This window comes from Hypanus sabinus, chromosome 5 (assembly GCF_030144855.1).
Source record: "Hypanus sabinus isolate sHypSab1 chromosome 5, sHypSab1.hap1, whole genome shotgun sequence".
NCBI lineage: Eukaryota > Metazoa > Chordata > Chondrichthyes > Myliobatiformes > Dasyatidae > Hypanus > Hypanus sabinus.
The window spans coordinates 180752510-180773566 of NC_082710.1; the positions used below are offsets into that span (position 1 = coordinate 180752510).

At 45.1% G+C, this 21057-nt stretch overlaps 1 protein-coding gene across 1 annotated transcript; it reads left to right on the plus strand.

Moving 5' to 3' along the window:
• Positions 1–1375: 1375 nt before the first annotated feature.
• LOC132393841 (nuclear factor 7, brain-like) lies at positions 1376–15925 on the plus strand. Its single transcript, XM_059969233.1, has 6 exons — positions 1376–1920; positions 2013–2108; positions 8496–8729; positions 10738–10760; positions 14874–14992; positions 15356–15925. Exons 1-6 carry the CDS (start codon positions 1510–1512, stop codon positions 15889–15891), a joined length of 1419 nt encoding a protein of 472 aa, XP_059825216.1. The 5' UTR covers positions 1376–1509; the 3' UTR covers positions 15892–15925.
• The last annotated feature ends 5132 nt before the right edge of the window (positions 15926–21057 follow it).

Genomic DNA, 21057 nt, shown 5'->3' on the forward strand with positions numbered 1-21057 from the left:
CGAATTATTTCAGATTGGCACTGTCTCATAAGGCTTGGTTCATCTTAGGCACCCTGGTGTGCCCCAGTGAACAACACCATGTTCGGAATAACACGTTAATTATCGTGCTCCAGCACAAGCTGCTGTAAAGAAATTAATTGTATACACCCAATTAATTATTTTTCTGGGCAACCTTTTGTATAATCCGCGGGCAGTTTGAGTTGGGCGCTGAAAGAACTAAATCGCTGTTGATATGATATTGCAGGATCATTGTATGAGTGGTACGTTAGAATAGAAACCACAGCACAGGAACAGACCCTTCGGCCGAACCAATTAAATTAGTATTCCGTAGCAAACTAAACTAATCCCCTCTGCCTATAAACTGTCCATTCCCTTCCAGTTTCCTCACAATCATGTGGCTGTCTATACGCCTTTTAAATCTCCATGATGTTTCGCCCTCTACCCATTCCAGGCAGCCTCCACTTTTTATGTAAAAAAATCTATCCTCACATCTCCTTTGAAGTTACACCCTACACCCTCTCACCTTAAATTCATGCCTCTGGTGTTAGTCATTTAAACTCTGGGGATAACATTGTCTGTCCACTTTACTTCCGGCTCTCATAAGCATGATCCTCTTTGTAGGCACACGCCACTGTGACGGATCTAATTTGCTGAAAGGGGATCACGGTATCAAATCACCAACTGGCATGCTGTATTCATTCACCCATTGAGCTTAAAACAAGCACAACACACAAAATACATAACTCAACAGGTAAGGCAGCTTCCATGGAGAGGACTAAACTGTCCTGATGAAGGGTGTCGGCCCGAAATGCCTTTCCATGCTGCTGGCTGGCCTGCTGATACCCTTCAGCATTTTATGTTTGTGTGTTTCTTAAAATTTCCAGAATATGTTTTCAAAAAAGATCCTGAACACCCTGGACAAATGCAAATGCCGCTGATAATTGTGTATGATGTAAGTGTAAACGCGCCTGTGCATATATTCTGTGTGCTGACTTCCTGTTTACACTAAAGACGGGGAATTTCGGACACTAGGCGACATTCTGACTGGACGCGGTGTTCAAGCTATTAATGTTTCGAGATGAATAGGTCGACATACAAAGAAGCGAATAAAAAGCCCCCTAACGACCGCCTCCGTGTGCTGATTTACGCGGTTTACATTTTGCTTTAGCACTGACAGCAGCTGCGTTTGTCGGGTTGAAGACAAACTTTTGCCGTGCCTACTGTCCATTAAAAGCCTCGAGCTACTACATTTCTGAGCATCGATCCCACAGGCTACAAACCGGTGATTTATGGCATTTTACATATTCTTAATTGAATCAGAGAGTGTGATGGGAACAGAAGCAAAGTAAATTTCAGCATTGCTGAATTAAACGCTGATGGTTGCGGCATTTGTCAGGGACCCGCCCTCCGGAATATTAGTGGTTCATTCATTGAAGCGTACGGATCGACTATAACAGAAGCTCCTCCTCTGCCGGAAGGATACTGAATCACGAAGTAACAGAAGTTAAGATGGCTTCGAACCAACTGTTTGAGAATTTAATCTCAGTTGTAAATTGCCAGATCTGTCTAAATTTCTTCACCAATCCGGTTATAGTAGAGTGTGGACACAACTTCTGCCACGGTTGCATCACACAGTGTTGGGAAAGGGGTGAGAGAATCAGCTGCCCGGAATGTGGAGTCGAGATTTCTGACCGTGTGCTCCGGGTAAATCTAACCTTAAGAAGTTTGGCTGCGAAAGCGCGAGAACTCTCTCTGACTATGAAGGAGGAGGAAAATAAACCACAGTGTGATAAACATCGGGAAGAACTCAGGCTGTTTTGTTCAACCGATAAGAACCTGCTCTGTGTGAGGTGTGTGGCTGATACCGAACACAAAGGACACCGCTTCTTGCTGATTGAGGAAGCTGTTAAAATGTACAAGGTAAAGGGAAAACGAAGTAGATCACGTTCTTTCGTTTATTTGAAAGAAATTTCTAACTCTTTTTGTTGTCTTCTTTTCAAATTCACGCCAAGAATCGAGATAAAAGTTCCATAGAGAATCTCATAAAGAGGATATCGACCATCAAGGAAATAGAGCGACAGCAAGCGCAGAAAATCGCTGAAGTTCAGGTGCGCTCTGTGTCTTCCATTTGTGTGACCTTGAGCGCTGGATAATAGCTTCAAATGCAGATTAATTGTTGTCACCAGGATACAATCACTATGTATAAAGTTTTTAATAGTATCAGTGTAAAGGAGTACGGTACAAGCACTTTTTCCTGTTTGAATTTTCCGAAGCTTTGTAAGATCAAGTATAATACCTGCTGTCTCAGCCACACTGCTCTATGTTTCAATATAGAGTCAGGTGAACGGGTAGCAATGTACAAATTTGGAATTAGATATAGTTTTTGAATTTTGCAGCAGCGCATATTTCATTAGACCATAAGATCATAAAATAAGGAGCAGAATTGGACCACTCGGCCCATCCAGTCCGTGCTGTCATTTCATCATGGCTTATCTGTTACTCCTCTCAATCACATTCTCCTGCCGTTACCCGGTAAACTTTGATGCCTTTGATAATCAAGCAATGGCCGTTTGAAATACACCTGTTGGCTCGGCCTACACAGCCGTCCAGATCCATCTGGATCAAGAAATTCGCCGTAATCTCTGTTGTAAATAGATGTCCCGCTATTCTGAGGCAGTGTCCTCTGTTCCTAGACTTCCCCATTATAGGAAACATCCTCCCCACATCCGTTATATCTCGGTCTTTAAATTGTCAATAGGTTTCAATGAGAAAGTTATTCTAAAGTTGAACAGGTACAGGCCCAGAGATAACAAACGTTCATCACGAGCTCACGGTTTCATTTTGGGGAATCGCTCTTGTGACCTACTCTGAATCCTCTCCAATGCCAGCACAGCTTATGTAAGGGACCCAGAACTCACAATGCTTCAAATGCGATCGGAGCAGTGTCTAATAATACCTCGGCGTTACATAATAGTTGTTATATTCTTGTCCTATCGAAATGAACAAAAATATTGCAATTGCCCTCACTCCTTACCACAGGCTCAACCTGCAAATTTACCTTGAAGGAATCCTGCTCGAGAACTCCCAAATCCGTTTCACCTCGGATTTTTTTTTTTCAAATTCCTTCCGATAAAAAAAATAACCTACACTTTTCTACCAAAGTGCATGACCATACACATCCCCCTACCATATTTCAAATGCGATTTATTTGCTCATTCTCCTAATCAGTCTCAGTCCGTCTGCAGTCTCCCTGCTTCCTCAGCACTGCCCACATCCTCACCTATAATTGTATCGTCCGTAAACCTGGTCTATCAGTCTCATCATCCGAACCGTTGACGTATGACGTGGTAAGAGATGGTCCCAACAGCGAATCCCGTGGAACACCGCCAATCACATGCAGGCAACGAGAAAATTTGCTCTTTATTTTCACTGTATGCCTCATGCCAAACAGCCAATCGTATAACCATGCTAAAGTGTTTTCTGTTATACCATGGTGTCAGGCAGGCTCACGCACTGTAATTTGTCAGAGTCATTTTGAAGATCCATCGACTTTCTGTCTATCCTGCCCGTCAATTCCTCGAAAGATAAAAATATAGAAACATAGAAAACCAACAGCACAATACAGGCCCATCGACCCACAAATTTGTGCCAACATGTCCCTACCTTTGAAATGACTAGGCTTACTCATAGCCCTCTGTTTTTCTAGCTCCATGTACTTATCCAAGAGTCGTTGCTGGCAGCCCATTTCACACAGTCACCCATCTCTGCGTTAAAAAAAACTTACCCCTGACGTCTCCTATGTACCCGCTCTCCAGCACATAAACCTGTGTCCTCTTGTGGCAACCATTTCAGCCCTGGGAAAAAAAGCTTCTGACTATCCTCAGTTCTCAGTTCATCACTATTGCTATAGTGAGGTGATATAATGATGCAGCTCTATAAAACTCTGGTTAGGCCACACTTGGAGTATTGTGGCCAGTTCGGGTCGCTTCACTATAGGAAGGATGTGGAAGCATTGGAAAGGCTACAGAGGAGGTTTACCAGGATGCTGCCTAGTTTAGAGAGTATGGATTATGATCAGAGATTAAGGGAGCTAGGGCTTTACTCTTTGGAGAGAAGGAGGATGAGAGGAGACATGATAGAGGTGTACAAGATATTAAGAGGAATAGATAGAGTGGACAGCCAGCGCCTCTTCCCCAGGGCACCACTGCTCAGTACAAGAGGACATGGCTTTAATGAAAGTTGAGGGAAATTCAAGGGGGATATTAGAGGAAGGTTTTTCACTCAGAGTGGTTGGTGCGTGGAATGCACTGCCTGAGTCAGTGGTGGAGGCAGATTCACTAGTGAAGTTTAAGAGACTACTAGACAGGTATATGGAGGAATTTAAGGTGGGGGTTATATGGGAGGCAGGGTTTGAGGGTCGGCAAAACATTGTGGGCCGAAGGGCCTGTAACGTGCTGTACTATTCTATGTTCTATCCACACGATCAATGCCTCTTATCATTTTATACATCCTCTCATCTTCCTTATCTGGGTTGCACTCCATTTCTCAGCCCAATTTTGCATCCCATCAATGACCCGCTGCAACCTCTGACAGCCCTCAACACTATCCACAACAGCTCCAAATTTCATGTCATCAGCAAACTTACTAACCCATCACTTCACTTCCTCATCCAGGTTGTTTATCAAAATCACAAAGAGTAAGGGTTTATCCTGCCTGTCATTTCCTCGAAAGATAAAAACATAGAAACATAGAAAGCCTACAGCACAATACAGGCCCTTCGGCCCAAAAATTTGTGCCAACTTGTCCCTACCTTTGAAAGGACTAGGCTTACTCATAGCCCTCTGTTTTTCTAAGTTCCATGTACCTATCCAAAAGTCTTTTAAAAGACCCCATCGTATTCGCCTCCCCCATCGTTGCCGGCAGCTTATTTCACATACTCACCAATCTCTGCATAAAAAAAACTTACCCCTGACATCTCCTATGTATCCACTACCAAGCACCTTAAATCTGTGTCCTCTTGTGGCAACCATTTCAGCCCTGGGAAAAAGCCTCTGACTATCCACACGATCAATGCTTCTCATCATCTTATACACCTCTATCAGGTCACCTCTCATCCTCGGTCACTCCAAGGAGAAAAGACTGAGTTCACTCAACTTGTCTTCATAAGGCATGCTCCCCAATCCAGGTAACATCCTTGTAAATCTCCTCTGCACCCTTTCTATAGTTTCCACATCCTTCTGGTAGCGAGGCGACCAGAACTGAGCACAGTACTCCAAGTGGGATATGACCAGGGTCCTATATAGCTGCAACATTACCTCTCGGCTCCTGAATTCAATTCCACGATTGATGAAGGTCAATATACCGTACGCCTTCTTGACCAGAGTCAACCTGCGTGACTGCTTTGAGCATCCTCTGGACTCAGACCCCAAGATCACTCTGGTCCTCCACACTGGCAAGAGTCTTACTATTAATACCATACGTATTCTGCCATCATATTTGACCTACTAAAATGAACTACTTCACACCTCTCTGGGTTGCACTCCATCTGCCATTTCTCAGCCCAGTTTTGCATCCTATCAATGACCCGCTGCAAACTCTGACAGCCCTCAACACTATCCACAACACCTCCAAACTTCGTGTCATCGGCAAACTTACTAACCCATCCCTCCACTTCCTCAACCAGGTCCTTTATAAAAGTCACAAAGCGTAAGGTTCCCAGAACAGATCCCTTAGGTACTCCACTATCACCAACCTCATGCAGTCTACAACCACTCTGCCTTCTGTGGGCGAGCCAGTTCTGGATCTACAAAGTAATGTGCCCCTGCATGTCATGCCTCCTTACTTTCTCAACACGCCTTGCATGGGGTACCTTATCAAATGCCTTGCTGAGATCCAGATACACTTCATCAATGAACATCCTCAAAAATTTTTCAGGCTCGTAATGTCATAATGGGGGTGGTGAATCAGGACCCAAATGCAGGACATAGGCACTGAAGTACCAGGAACAGGAAGTGACAGGGTGCAGCCTAGGCTAGGGAAGCAGGACCAGACGAGGGACTGGGAACAAGGAGCCTGGGCGTGGACCCCGAGCCCGAGTCCAGACAAGCATCCAGAACCTGGGTCCTGCCTTGGGCTCCGACCCCAAACCAGGTGAAGGCGTGATGATGCCTGGGTACTTGGGGTTCGAGGCTGGAGGCTTGCGTCGAGCCCCGGGGCTGGAGGCTTGCGTCGAGGCTTGGTTTGCCTAACTCGGAGGTTGGAGCTAGGAGGCAGATTAAGAACTATACATCAACATGGAGCCGGGACTTCTCCTTCGACAAGCCGGGACTCACCTTGAACGAGACACTGACATGAGATTGGACAGGACATGGATAGAGCCTGGACTTCTCCTTTGACAAGCCAGGACTCATCTTTTACAAGACGCTAACGTGAGACTGGACAGGACATAGACATAGAGCCGAGACTTCCACTTCAACAAGCCGGGACTCATCGTTAACCCCACACCAAGGTGGGGCAGGACCATCCATCGGGTAATGGCAGAACAGCCTGACTTACTCCACGGGGCGAGGACAGGAAGAGACAAATAACAAAGAATGACAGACAGTTCCATCTCTGTATCGGGGTAGCTCCGAGTAGCCATTACGGCTAGCAACGGAAACAACCGGATCCCTACCTAGCTCGGAGAGGCTGACGGCCACCCAGCTGGCACAGGAAACAGCTGAATCAATACCACAATGACAGCTCCGACTACTGACAGCAAGGCTCGAAGAAGCAATGGATCTCCAACACAACCTAAAGATGGCAAGTGGCCGTTCTAAACTGCCACCAGCCATTCGCTCCTAGAGAATGCCCTGCCCCACTCAATCCCAGAGCCACTTATATTCCCAGCCCCAAGATGAGCATCAGGTGCAAATGCTTGAGTCTAACCAAAGCAAGGGACCATCGGAGGACCCGGAGTCCGGAGTCTGCGGACCGGACCGCGAACCGGAATGTGGACTTCGGACTGGACCATGACACATAAGGTGCGACCTGCCCTTGATAAAGCCATGCTGATGATTCCTAATCATATTATACCTCTCCAGATGTTAATAAACTTAGCACTGAAGTAAGACTCCCTAGTCTATAATTTCCTGGGCTATTCCTCCCTTTCCTGAAAAAAAGGAATAATTTCCTCCCTTTCTTGAATAAAGGAACAACTTCTGCAACCCTCCAATCCTCCAGAACCTCTCCCGTCCCCATGGATGATGCAAAGATCTTCGCCAGAGGCTCAGCAATCTTCCCACAGTAGCCTGTGGTACATCTCATCTAGTCCTGGCAACGTATCCAACTCGATGCTTTCCAAAAGCTCAAGCACACCCTCTTTCTTAATGTCTACATGCTGAAGTTATTCAATCCTCTGCAAGTCATCGCCGCAATCACCAAGATCCTTTTCTATAGTGAATGCTGAAGTAGAGTATTTCTGCTATTTCTTCTGGTTCCATACACACTTTCCCACCGTCACACTTGATAGGTCCTGTTCTTTCACGTCTTATCCTCTTGCTCATCACATACTTGTAGAATGCCTTGGGGTTTTCCTTAATCCTGCCTGCCAATTCCTTCTCATGTCCCCTTGTGGCTCTCCTAATGTCCTTCTTAAGCTCCTTCCTGTTAGCCTTATAATCTTCTAGATCTCTAACATTACCAAGCTCTCTGAACCCTTTGTTTTTAACAGATTTTAACAGATTCTAACAGATTTTCCAGGCATATTTTTGTCTTAAGGAAACCATTCTGATTTTGCCCTTTTTCATTAAGTGCTTCCAAGTACACCAACACTTCATCCTTAATAATGGACCCATCTTCCCAAATTCAGGTCAGGTTAACTGGACTATACATTTATTTCTTCTGCCTGCCTTACTTCTTAAAGAGTGGAATGACTTTTGTAATTTTCCAGTCCTCCGGACCATACCAGAATCTAATGATTCTTGAAAGATCATTATTAATGTCTCCACAATCTCTTCAGCCACCTCTTTCGGAACATGGTGTGTAGTCCAACTGGTCCAGATGACATTCCTATCTTCAGTCTATCATCTTCTCAGGCATCTTCTCCTTAGTAATCACTAACTCTCACTACTGCCCCATGCTCCCTTGAATTTCTGGCATCTTGCTGGTGTCTTCCACAGTGAAGACTGATGCAAAATGCTCAATAAATTCCTCCGCCATTTCCTCTCCGCATTGCTACCTCTGCCGCGTCATTTCTTGCCTTTCTTTGACTCTTAATATATCTACAACAGGCTTTTATTGTATCCTCTTTTATATTATAGACTGGCCCACCTTCATATTTTGTCTTTTCTCTCCTTTTGACTTTACTGTTGCCTTCGGCTGATTTTTAAAAGCTTCCCAATCCTCATCCTTCCCACTAATGTTTCTATGTTTTATGCCCTCGAAAGCGGTACAAGACAGAAGTTAACATAATCTTAAATTGGCAATAATAACATCCGTCACTATTTATTTCACAGGAACAGTCAGTTAGTCTGACGTCCCACATCAAGTCCTTATTAGATGATTTGCATCAGATTCTCTTCGAGAAAGAGAAGCATTTACTCCAGGATGTCAGGAAGGAAGAGCAGAGGATTCTAAATCCAATGGAGAATAATCTTCAAAATATTAAAGAGTATTTAACTTCGTGTCAGTTCAACATCTCAAAATTGCAGGAAAGGATCCAACTGCAAGACGGCATAACATATCTGAAGGTAAGGCGTTACATTTCAATTTAATGCAAAAATGCACAGCCATTAAGTGGCGGGTACATTTTAAATCAATGTCGGTTTGTACCAACAGTTTATTGAAACCAGTCAATGTTTCTTGGATCATACTGCTTTGTCACTCAACGGATTGGTCTTATATAGTTTATGTGAACTGCCTGCAAACGGCACATTTCCAGCTGCGGTTCCATATTCACAAAAGTCATCTATGAGTAATAAACTACTGTACATCATATCTATATTCAGTTGTATCCTGAAAGCACATTTTACTTGCTAATCCTGTACCTAATGAAGTGGCCACTGAGGGTATGTTCATTGTCTGATGCTAATGTAGCCCATGCGCTTTAGGCTTTGATGAGTTGTATATTCAGAGATGCTCTTCTGTATACCACTGCGGTAATGTGTAGTTCTGTGACTTACTGTCTAAACCAGTCTCATCATTCTCCTCTGAACTCTATTACTCACAAGCTGTTTGCACCCACACACTGCCGCTCACTGGAATTTTTATTTATGGTTTGCTTTCTGAAGCATTATCTGTAAGTTCTTGAGACTACTGAGTGTGAAAATCCCAGATCAGTATTTCTGAGATACTGAAATCATTCCATCTTACACTAAAAATTCATTTCACAGTCAAAGTCAGTTAGATCATTTCTTCTCAATTCTACTGTTCGGTCTGAAGAATAACTAATTCTGCTCCCCCCAGACCACGTCTGCATGATTTTGTACATTGTCGCTGATACATGATTGGCTGATTAGCTGTTTGCATTAACGAGCAGGTGTATGAGTGTAATGAGAATCTGAATCTGGTTTAATATCACTGGCGTGAAAAATGTTATTTTGCGGCCTCAGCACATTGCAATGTAGATAATAAAATCTGAATTACAATAAGATATTCATATTTATCTAGTATAGGTTGAATATATAGTGCAAATAGGGAAGTAATATTCAGTCCTGCTGAAGGATCTCGGCCCAAAGCATCGACTGTACTCTTATCCGTAGAAGCTGCCTGACCTGCTTAGTTCCTCCAGCATTTTGTCTGTGTGGCTTGGATTTCCAGCGTCTGCAGATTTTCTCTTAGCGTTCATTGGTTCATTGTCCATATAGACATTTGACGGCAGAAATGATGAAGCTGCTCCTCAGACCTGTCCAGTGTAGCTAACGAGGTGACCACTGGGTATATCTTTAGTGGTGGATGCGAGTGGTTTCTTCTCAGTGAGTGTGAACTGGTGCTGAATTTTCGAGGTGAACAACATATGAGATGTGTCTAGTTACATCAGCTTGTCCCGATTATTTGTGTTTCTTGCCTATGTAAATTTCGTTAATTCCTGAACTTTGGTCTTTAGTGAAGTTACCTATTCCTACCATTATGCAAACATCAGATTGCTTGGGACATTGTTATCTTGCAGAAGCTTAGTTGAAAGGGAGAAATGAAACGCTACAGATGCCTTTCTGCAGAAAGGAAACAAGACTTGGGAGGAACTCAGCGCGTCAAACACGCTTCGTGGAGTTTGGCGGATAGCCCATGTTTCGGGCCAATACCCTGGATCAGGGCATGCTACCGTCGGCCCTAAACATCACCTATCGCTCTGCCTCCTCAGAATCTGCATGATCTGCTGAAATCTTTAACGTTACGTTTGCCGAAATGAAATGTTCTGATTCAGAGGGGAGCGTTTGAACAACTTACGTACTTAAGCCATTCACTGCTGCTGGGGCACAGGCCACCAGCAGGAGCCTGCCGGAGTCTTCTGCCCCTGGACAGTCGTTCAAGTTGTCCCCAGGTATAGACCTTCCTCTCCCAGGATTGAAGTCTTTGGAGCTTTTGCTGGCATTCAGTTTTTACGGCATGGAGTTGATAGTGTTATGCCGAGCACTCGTCCCTTCGCTGTCGGCTTGGGACCATCCATGACAGTGTTAATTAACTGAGAAGGAATACCTGATGTTGGGGTGTAGAAGTCAATTCTCCAACAATTCAGACATGCATTTTTTTTTCTTTCAGGAGGAAGTTTGTGGGACCAGAAGGTAGGACATGCAACTTAATAAATATCTGCACCAATTTAAACAATATCTCCAAAGATCGGGAATGTTTATGGGAATCGGGAATTATCGGGAATGATAACGCAACGCCAAATTGAAATGAACCGAACTGTAAAGAACATTCCTACACTGTTTCAAGGACCCTGTGGTTTGATGTTTTATATTCTGCCTGATTTTCTTTCGTCTGTGTCTTTTTACCATTTGCGTGATTCGTTATTATTTTTCCACGTTAGGTTTTTGATGTTCACTTTGACTGGGTTCCAAGATGTTTCTTTATTCCGTGATTGCCTGTGGGAAATTGAATCTCAGGATTGTATACTGCCTATATACTAGGATAATAAATATATAGAAACATAGGAAACCTAAAGCACAATACAGACCCTTCAGCCCACAATGCTGTGCCAAACATGCACTTACTTTAGAAATTACCTAGGGTTACCCATAGCCCTCTATTTTTCTAAGCTCCATATACCGATCCAGGAGTCCCTTAAAATACCCCATCATATCCGCCTCCACTGTCACCGTCACCAGCAGCCCATTCCATGCACTCACCACTCTCTGAGTAAAAAAACTTAGCACTGACATCTCCTCTGTATCTGCTTCCAAAAACCTTAAAAATCTGCCCTCTCATGTTAGCCATTTCAGCATTGGGAAAAAGCCTCTAACTATCCACACGATCAATTCCTCTGATCACGATATGTACCTCTATCAGGTCAACTCTAATGCTCCCCAATCCAGGCAGCATCCTTGTAAATCTCCTCTGCACCCTTTCTAGAGTCTCCACATCCTTCCTGTAGTGAGGTGACCAGAAATGAACACAGTACTGCAAGTGGGGTCTGAGAAGGGTCCTATATAGCTGTACCAGTACCTCTCAGCTCTTAAACTCAGTCCCATGGTTGATGAAGTCCAATGCAGCAGATGCCTTCTTAACCACACAGTCAACCTGTGTCAACAGCAGCTTTGAGTGTCCTATTGACTCGGACCCCAAGATTCCTCTGAATCTCCAGACTGCCAAGAGTCTTACCATTATACTATATTCTGCCCTCATATTGGACCGACCAAAATGAACCACCTCACACTTACATGCGTTGAACTCCATATGTCACTTCTCAGCCCAGATTTGCATCCTATTGGTGTCCCACTGTAACGTCTGACAGCCCTCCACACTATCCATGACACCCCCAACCCTTGTGTCAGCACCAAATTTACTAACTCATCGCTTCATCTCTTCATCCAGATCATTTATAAAAAACACAAAGAGTAAGAGTCCCAGAACAGACCTCCATGCAGAATACGACACATCTACAACCACACTTTGCCTTCTGTGAGCAAGGCAATTCTGGACCCACAAAGCAAGGTCCCCTTGGATCCCATGCCTCACTTTCTCAATTTTTTGCATGGGGTACCTTATCCAATGCCTTGCTGTAATCCATATACCCTACATCTACTGCTCTACCTTTATCAATGTGTTTAGTCACATCCTCAGAAAGTTCATTCAGCCTCATAAGACACAAGCTGCCTTTGACAAAGCCATGCTAACTATTCCTAATCACATTATGACTCTCTAAACATTCATAAATCCTGCCTCTCTGGATCTTCTATCTCTACTCCTTTTCTTGAAAAAAATACAGCATCTGCAACCCTCTACTCCTCCGGAACCTCTCCAGACCCCATTCATAATGCAAAGATCATTTCCAGAGGATCTTCTCCCTCGCCTCCCAGAGTAGACTGGGGTATATCTCGTCCGGTCCCGGTGACTTATCCAACTTGATGCATTCCAAAAGTTCGAGCACATCCTCTTTCTTAATGTCTATGTGCTCAAGTTTTTCATTTCGCTGTAAGTCATCCCTGCAACCAACAAGGTTCTTTTCCGTAGTGAATACTGAAGCAATGTCCTCATTAGGTACCTCTGCTATCTCCTCCCGTTCCATACACAGTTTACCACTGTCACACTTGATAGGTCCTATCCTCTCACGCCTTATCCTTTTGGTCTTCATATATCTGTAGAAGGCCTCAGAGATTTCCTTAATCCTGCTGGCCAAGGCCTTCTCATGGCCCCTTCTGGTTCTCCTAATTTCATTCCTAAACTCCTTCCTGGTAGTCTTATAATTTACTAGATCTCTATTGTTGCCTACTTTTTTGAACCTTTTGTAAGCTTTTCTTTTTTGGCTTGACTAGATTTGCACCAGCCTTTGTATCCACCATCCTTTCCCTGTCCTATTGGAACTTACCTAAGCAGAACGTCACGGAAATACCTCCTGAACAGTTGCCACATTTCTGACGTACGTTTCCCTGTGAACATATGTTGTCAATTTATGCTTCCATGTTCCTGCCTGATAGCTTCATATTTTCCCTTACTCCAATTAAATGCTTTACTAACTTTTCTGTTCTTAACCCTCCCCCTCCAATGACATGCCAATTGATATTTGGAAAATTAAAACCTCCCACCATGACAACCCTGTTATTATTACATCTTTCCAGAATCTGTCTCCCTATGTGCTCCTCGGTGTCTCTGTTACTATTGGGTGGTCTATAAAAAGCACCCGGTAGAGTTATTGACCCCTTCCTGTTCCTAACATCCACCTACAGAGGCTCAGTAGACAATCTCTTAATGACTTCCTCCTATCTCTGACCAGCAGTGCCACGCCCCCACCTCTTTTGCCTGCCTCCCTGTCATTTCTGAAACATCAGAAGTCTATCAGAAGTAACCATTCCAGCCCCTGAGCCATCCAAGCCTCTGTACTGGCCACAACATCTTAGCTCCTAGTGCTGATCCAGGCTCTAAGCTCATCCGCTTCGTTCATGGTGTTTCTTGGATTAAAATAGACATATCTAAAATCATCAGTCTCAGCGCATCCTTCTCTATCACCTGCCTATCCTCTTTCTCACACTGCCTACAAGATTTCTTTATTTCTGAGCCAACCGCCTCTTCCTCCGCCTCTTCAGTTCAGTTCCCACTCCACAGCAATTCTAATTTAAAGTCTCCCAGTAGCCTTAGCAAACCTCCCTCCCATGATACTGGTCCCCTCCGGAGTCAAATGTAACCCGTCCTTTTCCTACAGGTCATGTCTGTCCCAAAAGAAGTCCTAATGATCCAGAAATCTGAATCCCTGCCCCCCGCTCCAATCCCTCAGCCATGCATTTATCCTCCACATCACTCTATTCCTATACGCACTGTCATGTGGCACAGCCGGTTATCCCAAGATTAGTACCTCTGAGATCGTGCTTCTCAACTTCCTTCCTAACTCCCTGTTTTCAGGACCACCTCCCTTTTCCTATCTATGTCGTTGGTACCAATATGTACCACAACCTCTGGTTGTTCTCCATCCCACTTCAGAATATTATGTACGTGATCAGAAACATCCCGGATCCTGGCATCTGGGAGGCAAACTACCATCCATCTTTCTTCCCTGTGTCAACAGTATCGCTTTTCTGACCTCTAACTATAGAGTCCCTTATCACTGTTGCCTTCTTCTTTTCCCTGCCCTTCTGAGCCACAAGGACAGACTCTGTGCTAGCAGCGCGGCCACTGTTGCTTCCCCCAGGTAGGTCATCCCCCAACAACAGTACTCAAACAAGAGGACTTATTGTTAAGAGGGGTAGCCACTGAGGTGCTCTTTAGTATGTGACTCTTGCCCTTCCCTATGTTGAGAGTTACTCACTTGCCTGACTCCCAAGGCCCCAGTGTGACTACTTGCCTATAGCTCCTCTCTGTCATCTCCTCACTTTCCCTGTCCAGACGAAGGTCATCGAGCTGCATCTCCATTTCCAAACCTGGTACCTAAGGAGCTGCAGGTCGACACACCTAGTGCGGATGTGGCCGTCAAGAGGTAGGGAGTCTCCTGGACATCCCACATCTGATACCCAGTACAGAACACCGGCCTCACAGACATTTGTCCTATTCCTCACAAGTAACTTACCTCACTTTGACTCGTTATCACCTAAGCCCCGTTGAGCCAGGGCCCTCCTACTCTTTCTCCCTCAACTGTTCTATAAAGCTGTCTTCCTGTTAAATCCTTACCGCTGACGTCCACGCGCTTGCACAGTCGTGCCTTGAAGATATTGAATCTTTGAATCATTGAACTTTCATACTGGCAGGATCAGCGAGGAAGTCCGTGAAATGTTAATAAAAGACGGTACCCTGACTGTTAAAAAATTGGATCATGCAAGTATGTTGAAAGCCATGCTGAGTGAAGAAATTAATTGCATCAGCGAAGGTAAATCTGACTCTCTTGTTTCCACTCTAATTTATCAAACATTTCTGTGCAGTAAGTAGTTAGAGTCCACCAAGAATGTAACGGGACCTTAGCCCAACACGTCCATGTGAAGCCAGCACACTGGTCGAATCTCCCCGCATTTCGCCATACACGGCCAAACCCTTTTTTTCTAGGTACCTACCTATGTTGCCCTATAAACGAGGCTGATATACCAGGACCAAGTTCTACTTCTGACAGTTGTTTTGTTTAGCAATAGGCTTCTCCTCAGATCTCGGTACTGTGCTGCCTTGAGTTTCCCCGCGATCTCTCAGGATGTTCTAATCCTCTGCTTCTCCTCCCCCACCTCCCCCCACCCCCGATTAGACACTGCCTCTGTGACTCTGGACGTGGAAACGGCACATCTGCGGCTCGAGGTGTCTGAGGATCGGAAGAGTTTGAGATGGATCAGGACCAGCTGCAGTCGTCCTGACACTGGGCGAAGGTTTATATATGGGGCCTGTGTACTGGGATCGGAGGGATTCACATCGGGCAGACATTACTGGGAGGTGGTTGTGAGGAACAATCGGCGCTGGGCTCTGGGAGTGGCAGCGGAGTCTGTAGAGAGGAATGGACGTCTGGTACTAAAACCATATAATGGTACCTGGGCAATCGGGCAGATGGATAGCAAAATATATGCATATACTACACGTCGATTGGAACTCCCTGCTGAACCCATTCCCCAAAGGGTAGGGGTCCTTATCAGTTACGAAGCAGGTACAGTTTCATTTTACAATGTGGTCAACAAGTCCCTTCTGTACACATTCAGTAACTTTAGATTCGCGGAGAAACTTTATCCTTTCTTCCGAACATTGGACAGAAACTGGTTGACCATCGCTTCTGATTCCATTCTGAATGTCTAAATCGGAAAGATTGTAAATTAGCTTGGAAAGTGAATAAAGGTAATTGAATTTAGGGTTTTGTACCATTTCGTTTATTGAAGTAAGACCATAAGAATCTAAGAAATAGGAGCAGAATTAGGCTTTTTGGTCCATCGAGTCTGCTCTGCCATTTCACCATGACCGATCCATTTCCCACCTATTCGCATTGTCATGTCTTCAGCACATAACCTTTCACGCCGTAATTAATGATGAACCTATCCACCACTTCCATTGACCCGGCCTCCACAGACACGTGTGACAACGCATTCAACAGATTCCCCACCCTTTGGCTAAAGATATTAGAAACATAGAAACATTCAAAACCTACAGCACAATACAGGCCCTTCGGCCCACAAAGTTGTGCCGGACATGTCCCTACATTAGAAATTACTAGGCTTACCTATAGCCCTCAAGACTTCTAAGCTCCGTATGCCTATCCAAAAAGTCTCTTAAAAGACCCTGTCGTATCTGCCTCCACCACCATTGCCGGCACCCCATTCCACATACTCGCCATTCTCTGAGTAAAAAAACATACCCCTGACATCACTTCTGTACCTACTCCCCAGCACATAAACCTGTGTCCTCTTGTGGCAACCATTTCAGCCCTGGGAAAAAGCCTCTGACTATCCACACGATCAATGCCTCTCATCATCTTATACACCTCTATCAGGTCACCTCTCATCCTCCGTCGGTCCAAGTAGAAAAGGCCAAATTCACTCAACACACACAAAATGCTGGTGGAACATAGCAGGCCAGGCAGCATCTATAGGGAGAAGCGCTGTCGACGTTTCGGGCTGAGACCCTTCGTCAGGACTAACCGAAAGGAAAGATCTACTATAAGCCTACAGACTCTCACAGCTATCTGGACTATTCCTCTTCCCACCCATCTCTTGCAAAAATGCTATCCCCTTCTCACAATTCCTCTGTCTCCGCCGCATCTGCTCTCAGGATGAGGCTTTTCATTCCAGGACAAAGGAGATGTCTTCCTTTATTAAACAAAGGGGCTTCCCTTCTTCCACCATCAACTCTGCTCTCAAACGCATCTCTCCCATTTCCCACACATCTGCCCTCACCCCATCCACCCACCTCCCCACTCGGGATAGGGTTCCCCTTGTCCTTACCTACCACCCCACCAGCCTCCAGGTCCAACGTATAATTCTCCATAATTTCCGCCACCTCCAACAGGATCCCACTACCTAACACATTTTTCCCTCCCCCCTTCTGCTTTTCGCAGGGATCGCTCCCTATGCTACTCCCTTGTCCACTCGTTCCCCCCCCCCCATCCCTCCCCACCGATCTCCCTCCTAGCACTTATCCTTGTAAACGGAACAAGTTTTACACCTGCCCTTATACTTTCTCCCTCACCACCATTCAGGGCCCCAGACAGTCCTTCCAGGTGAGGCGACACTTCACTTGTGAGTCAGCTGGTGTGGTATATTGTGTTTTGTGCTCCCTTTTATATATTGGTGAGACCCGACGCAGACTGGGAGACCATTTCGCTGAACACCTACGCTTGTTCCGCCAGAAAAAGCAAGATCTCCCAGTGGCCACATATTTTAATTCCATGTCCCATTCCCATTCTGATATGTCTATCCATGGTCTCCTCTATTGTCAAAATGAATCCAAACTCAGGTTGGAGGAACAACACCTTATATACCGGCTGGGTACCCTCCAACCTGATTCTAACATTGACTTCTCTAACTTCCGGTAATGCCCCTCCTCCCCTTCTTACCCCATCCCTGACATATTTAGTTGTTTGCCTGTTCTCCATCTCCCTCTGGTGCTTCCCCCCACCCCCTTTCTTTCTCCTGAGGCCTCCCATCCCTTGATCCTTTCCCTTCTCCAGCTCTCTATCCCTTTCGCCAATCACCTTTCCAGCTCTTAGCTTCATCCCACCCTCTCTGGTCTTCTCCTATCATTTCGCATTTCCCCCTCCCCTTCCTACTTTCAAATCTCTTACTATCTTTCCTTTCGGTTAGTCCTGACGAAGGGTCTCGGCCCGAAACGTCGACAGTGCTTCTCCCTATAGATGCTGCCTGGCCTGCGGTATTCCACCAGCATTTTGTGAGTGTTGTTTGAATTTCCAGCATCTGCAGATTTCCTCCTGCATATTCACTCAACCTGTTTTCATAAGGCATGCTCCCCAATCCAGGCAACATCCTTGTAAACCCTCTCTGCACCGTTTCTATGGTTTCCATATCCTTCCTGTAGTGAGGCGACCAGAACTGAGTACAGTACTCCAAGTGGGGTCTGACCAGGGTCCTATATAGCTGCAACATTACCTCTCGGCTCTTAAACTCAATCCCACGATTGATGAAGGCCAATACGCCATATGCCTTCTTAACCACAGAATCAACCTGCGCAGCTGCTTTGAGCATTCTATGGACTCAGACCCCAAGATCTCTCTAATCCTCCACACTGCCAAGAGTCTTAACTTCAATACTACATTCTGTCATCAGATTTGACCTACCAAACTTAACCACTGCACAGTTATCTGGGTTGAACACCATTTGCGGCTTCTCAGCCCAGTCTTGCATTCTATCAATGACCCGCTCTAACCTCTGACAGCCTTCCATACCATCCACAACACCTCCAACCTTTGTGTCATCAGCAAATTTGCTAACCCATCCCTCCACTTCCTCATCAGGGTCATTTATAAAAATCACGAAAAGTAAGGGTCCCAGAACAGATCCCTGAGGCACACCACTGGTCACCGACCTCCATGCAAAATATGACCCGTCTACAACCACCCTTTGCCTTCTGTTGGTAAGCCAGTTCTGGATCCACAAAGCAATGTTGCCTTGGATCCCATGCCTCCTTACTTGTTCAATAAACCTTGCATGGGGTACCTTATCAAATGCCATGCTTGAATCCGTATACACTACATCTACTGCTCTTCCTTCATTAATGTGTTTAGTCTCATCCTCAAAAAATTCAATCAGGCTCATAAGGCACGACCTGCCCTTGACAATGCCATGCTGACTATTCCTAATCATATTATACTTCTCCAAATGTTCGTAAATCCTGCCTCTCAGGATCTTTTCCATCAACTTACCAACCACTGATGTAAGACTCACTGGTCTATCATTTCCTGGGCTATCTCTACTTCCTTTCTTGAATAAAGAAACAACTTCCGCAACCTTCCAATCCTCCGGAACCTCTCCCATAGCCATTGATGATGCAAAGATCATCGCCAGAGGCTCAGCAATCTCCTCCCTCGCCTCCCACAGTAGTCTGGGGTACATCTCATCCGGATCTGACGACTTAATCAACTTGATGCTTTCCAGTAGCTCCAGCACATCCTCTTACTGAATATCTACCTGCTCAAACTTTTCAGCCTGCTGCAAGCCATCACTACAATAATAAACCCAATTGCAGATTAGTCAGGCCCAGTGACCTGCCTGATCCGACCTCTTCATATCGTGTGTGTAAACCCTCCCAACACCCCATAATTTCTCCATTCATCCATCGGGTCACCCCTACCCCCACACACACAGAACTGTGAACACAACTCCTTCCCTCCACAACAGTGAGATCTTACAGAAGTCAGGACCCTCAAGTCAGGCCAGGGCTACTGCAGGTTGCAATATTTCATCGTCCCTCTGTAAACAAGAGACATTTGACCTGCCGGCCTCAGTGCTGACGTTCCTGTTTCCGGTGATCTCGGTGTCATTGAGTCATTCAGCACGGAAACTGCTGCTGGAAGATCATCAACTCAGTGAGAGACACTCTTTATTAGTATAAATATTTAGCTTGGTAGAGTAAGTGAGTTTCAGTTGAACGATGTGACTTCAGCAGGGTTTTATAGTCTCTCTCTCTCTCCCCCCCCCCTCTCTCTCTCCACCTCCCCTCTCTCTCCCCCCCCCACTCTCTCTCCACCCCCCCCCCCTTCTCTCTTCTCCACTCCACACTATCTGGGCCTTTCAACATTCAATGGATTTCAATGAGGTCCCTGGACATTCTTCTGAGCTCCATTGAGCACAGGCCCAGAGCTATAAAAACACTACTTATGCCTTAACTCTTTCATACCTGGAATCACTCTCGTGAACATACTCTGCTCTCTTTCCAGTGCCAACACATCCCTCCTTAGACAAGGGACTCACTATTACCGAGCCTACTGTCAGTGTGGTCTGACCATGTCTTACAGCAGATGGCTGTTAACGCTTGAGTCTCCGGTAACAGCCAGTATTTCAAAAGTCCTCAATTGTCCATCTACATTATTAATAATAAATATTTTGTTAAGAAGAGTCCTCCTGCATTCTCATCAACTCCATCAAGATTCTACCACACAATCGAGCTGTAATCAATAGCGTCCAAAGAAATCAACAATTGTGGAGGAAGATTTTGAATAAAGGGTTAAAATACCTGAGTTGTTAACACCATGTACCTTCACTTAATGATCAATATGTCTAGTGCTGGTGTTCGTGCTTAACACAGCTGGGTAAATAATATAAAGACAGTGAAGGACATAAATTGTTGGGAGGACCCTGTCAGCTGTCAAGTTTCTGATAATTGAAAAAGATCCTGTTTTGTTCTTCACCTCTTAGCTACTAACATAAAACAAATTATATCTTCGTACTTAAATGACTTACTCTATCTAAGGATTTAATGAAGCTTTTCGAATGTGATACATTCCTTAGCTGAAAACATGACAGGCATGCCTGCGAGACAAATCAATCTATGCACGATGACAGACGTATGTGTATATATATGTATACATATATATATGTGTATGACAGACATATATAACGTATGTGAGTTATAGCTAACCATCAGAGATGTTTGTACAACTGTTGCCCCGTAACGTGTCTCAACTTTCTGTATAAATAAAGGTGTGCTTGTCTTGGTCTTCGCAGGTGGGGATCCCAATGTTAGGGGATCGGGCCCCCACACGACATTGTGTCTCTATTATCTCTGACTGTCTAGAGTGTTTATGTGAATGAATTAGTTTCTCTGACAACAACCCATGCGTCTTTGAGGAGTGGGAATAAAGTTGAGCATCCAGGGATACACATGTGGTCACATGGTGGACGTGCCAACTCCACATGAACAGCAACCTATGTCAGGATATAACCTGAGTCTCGACGTTCTGAGGCAAAGGCTGCTCTGGGCTAGATGTACAGGAGCCTGAGGTCAGACTCCACCAGG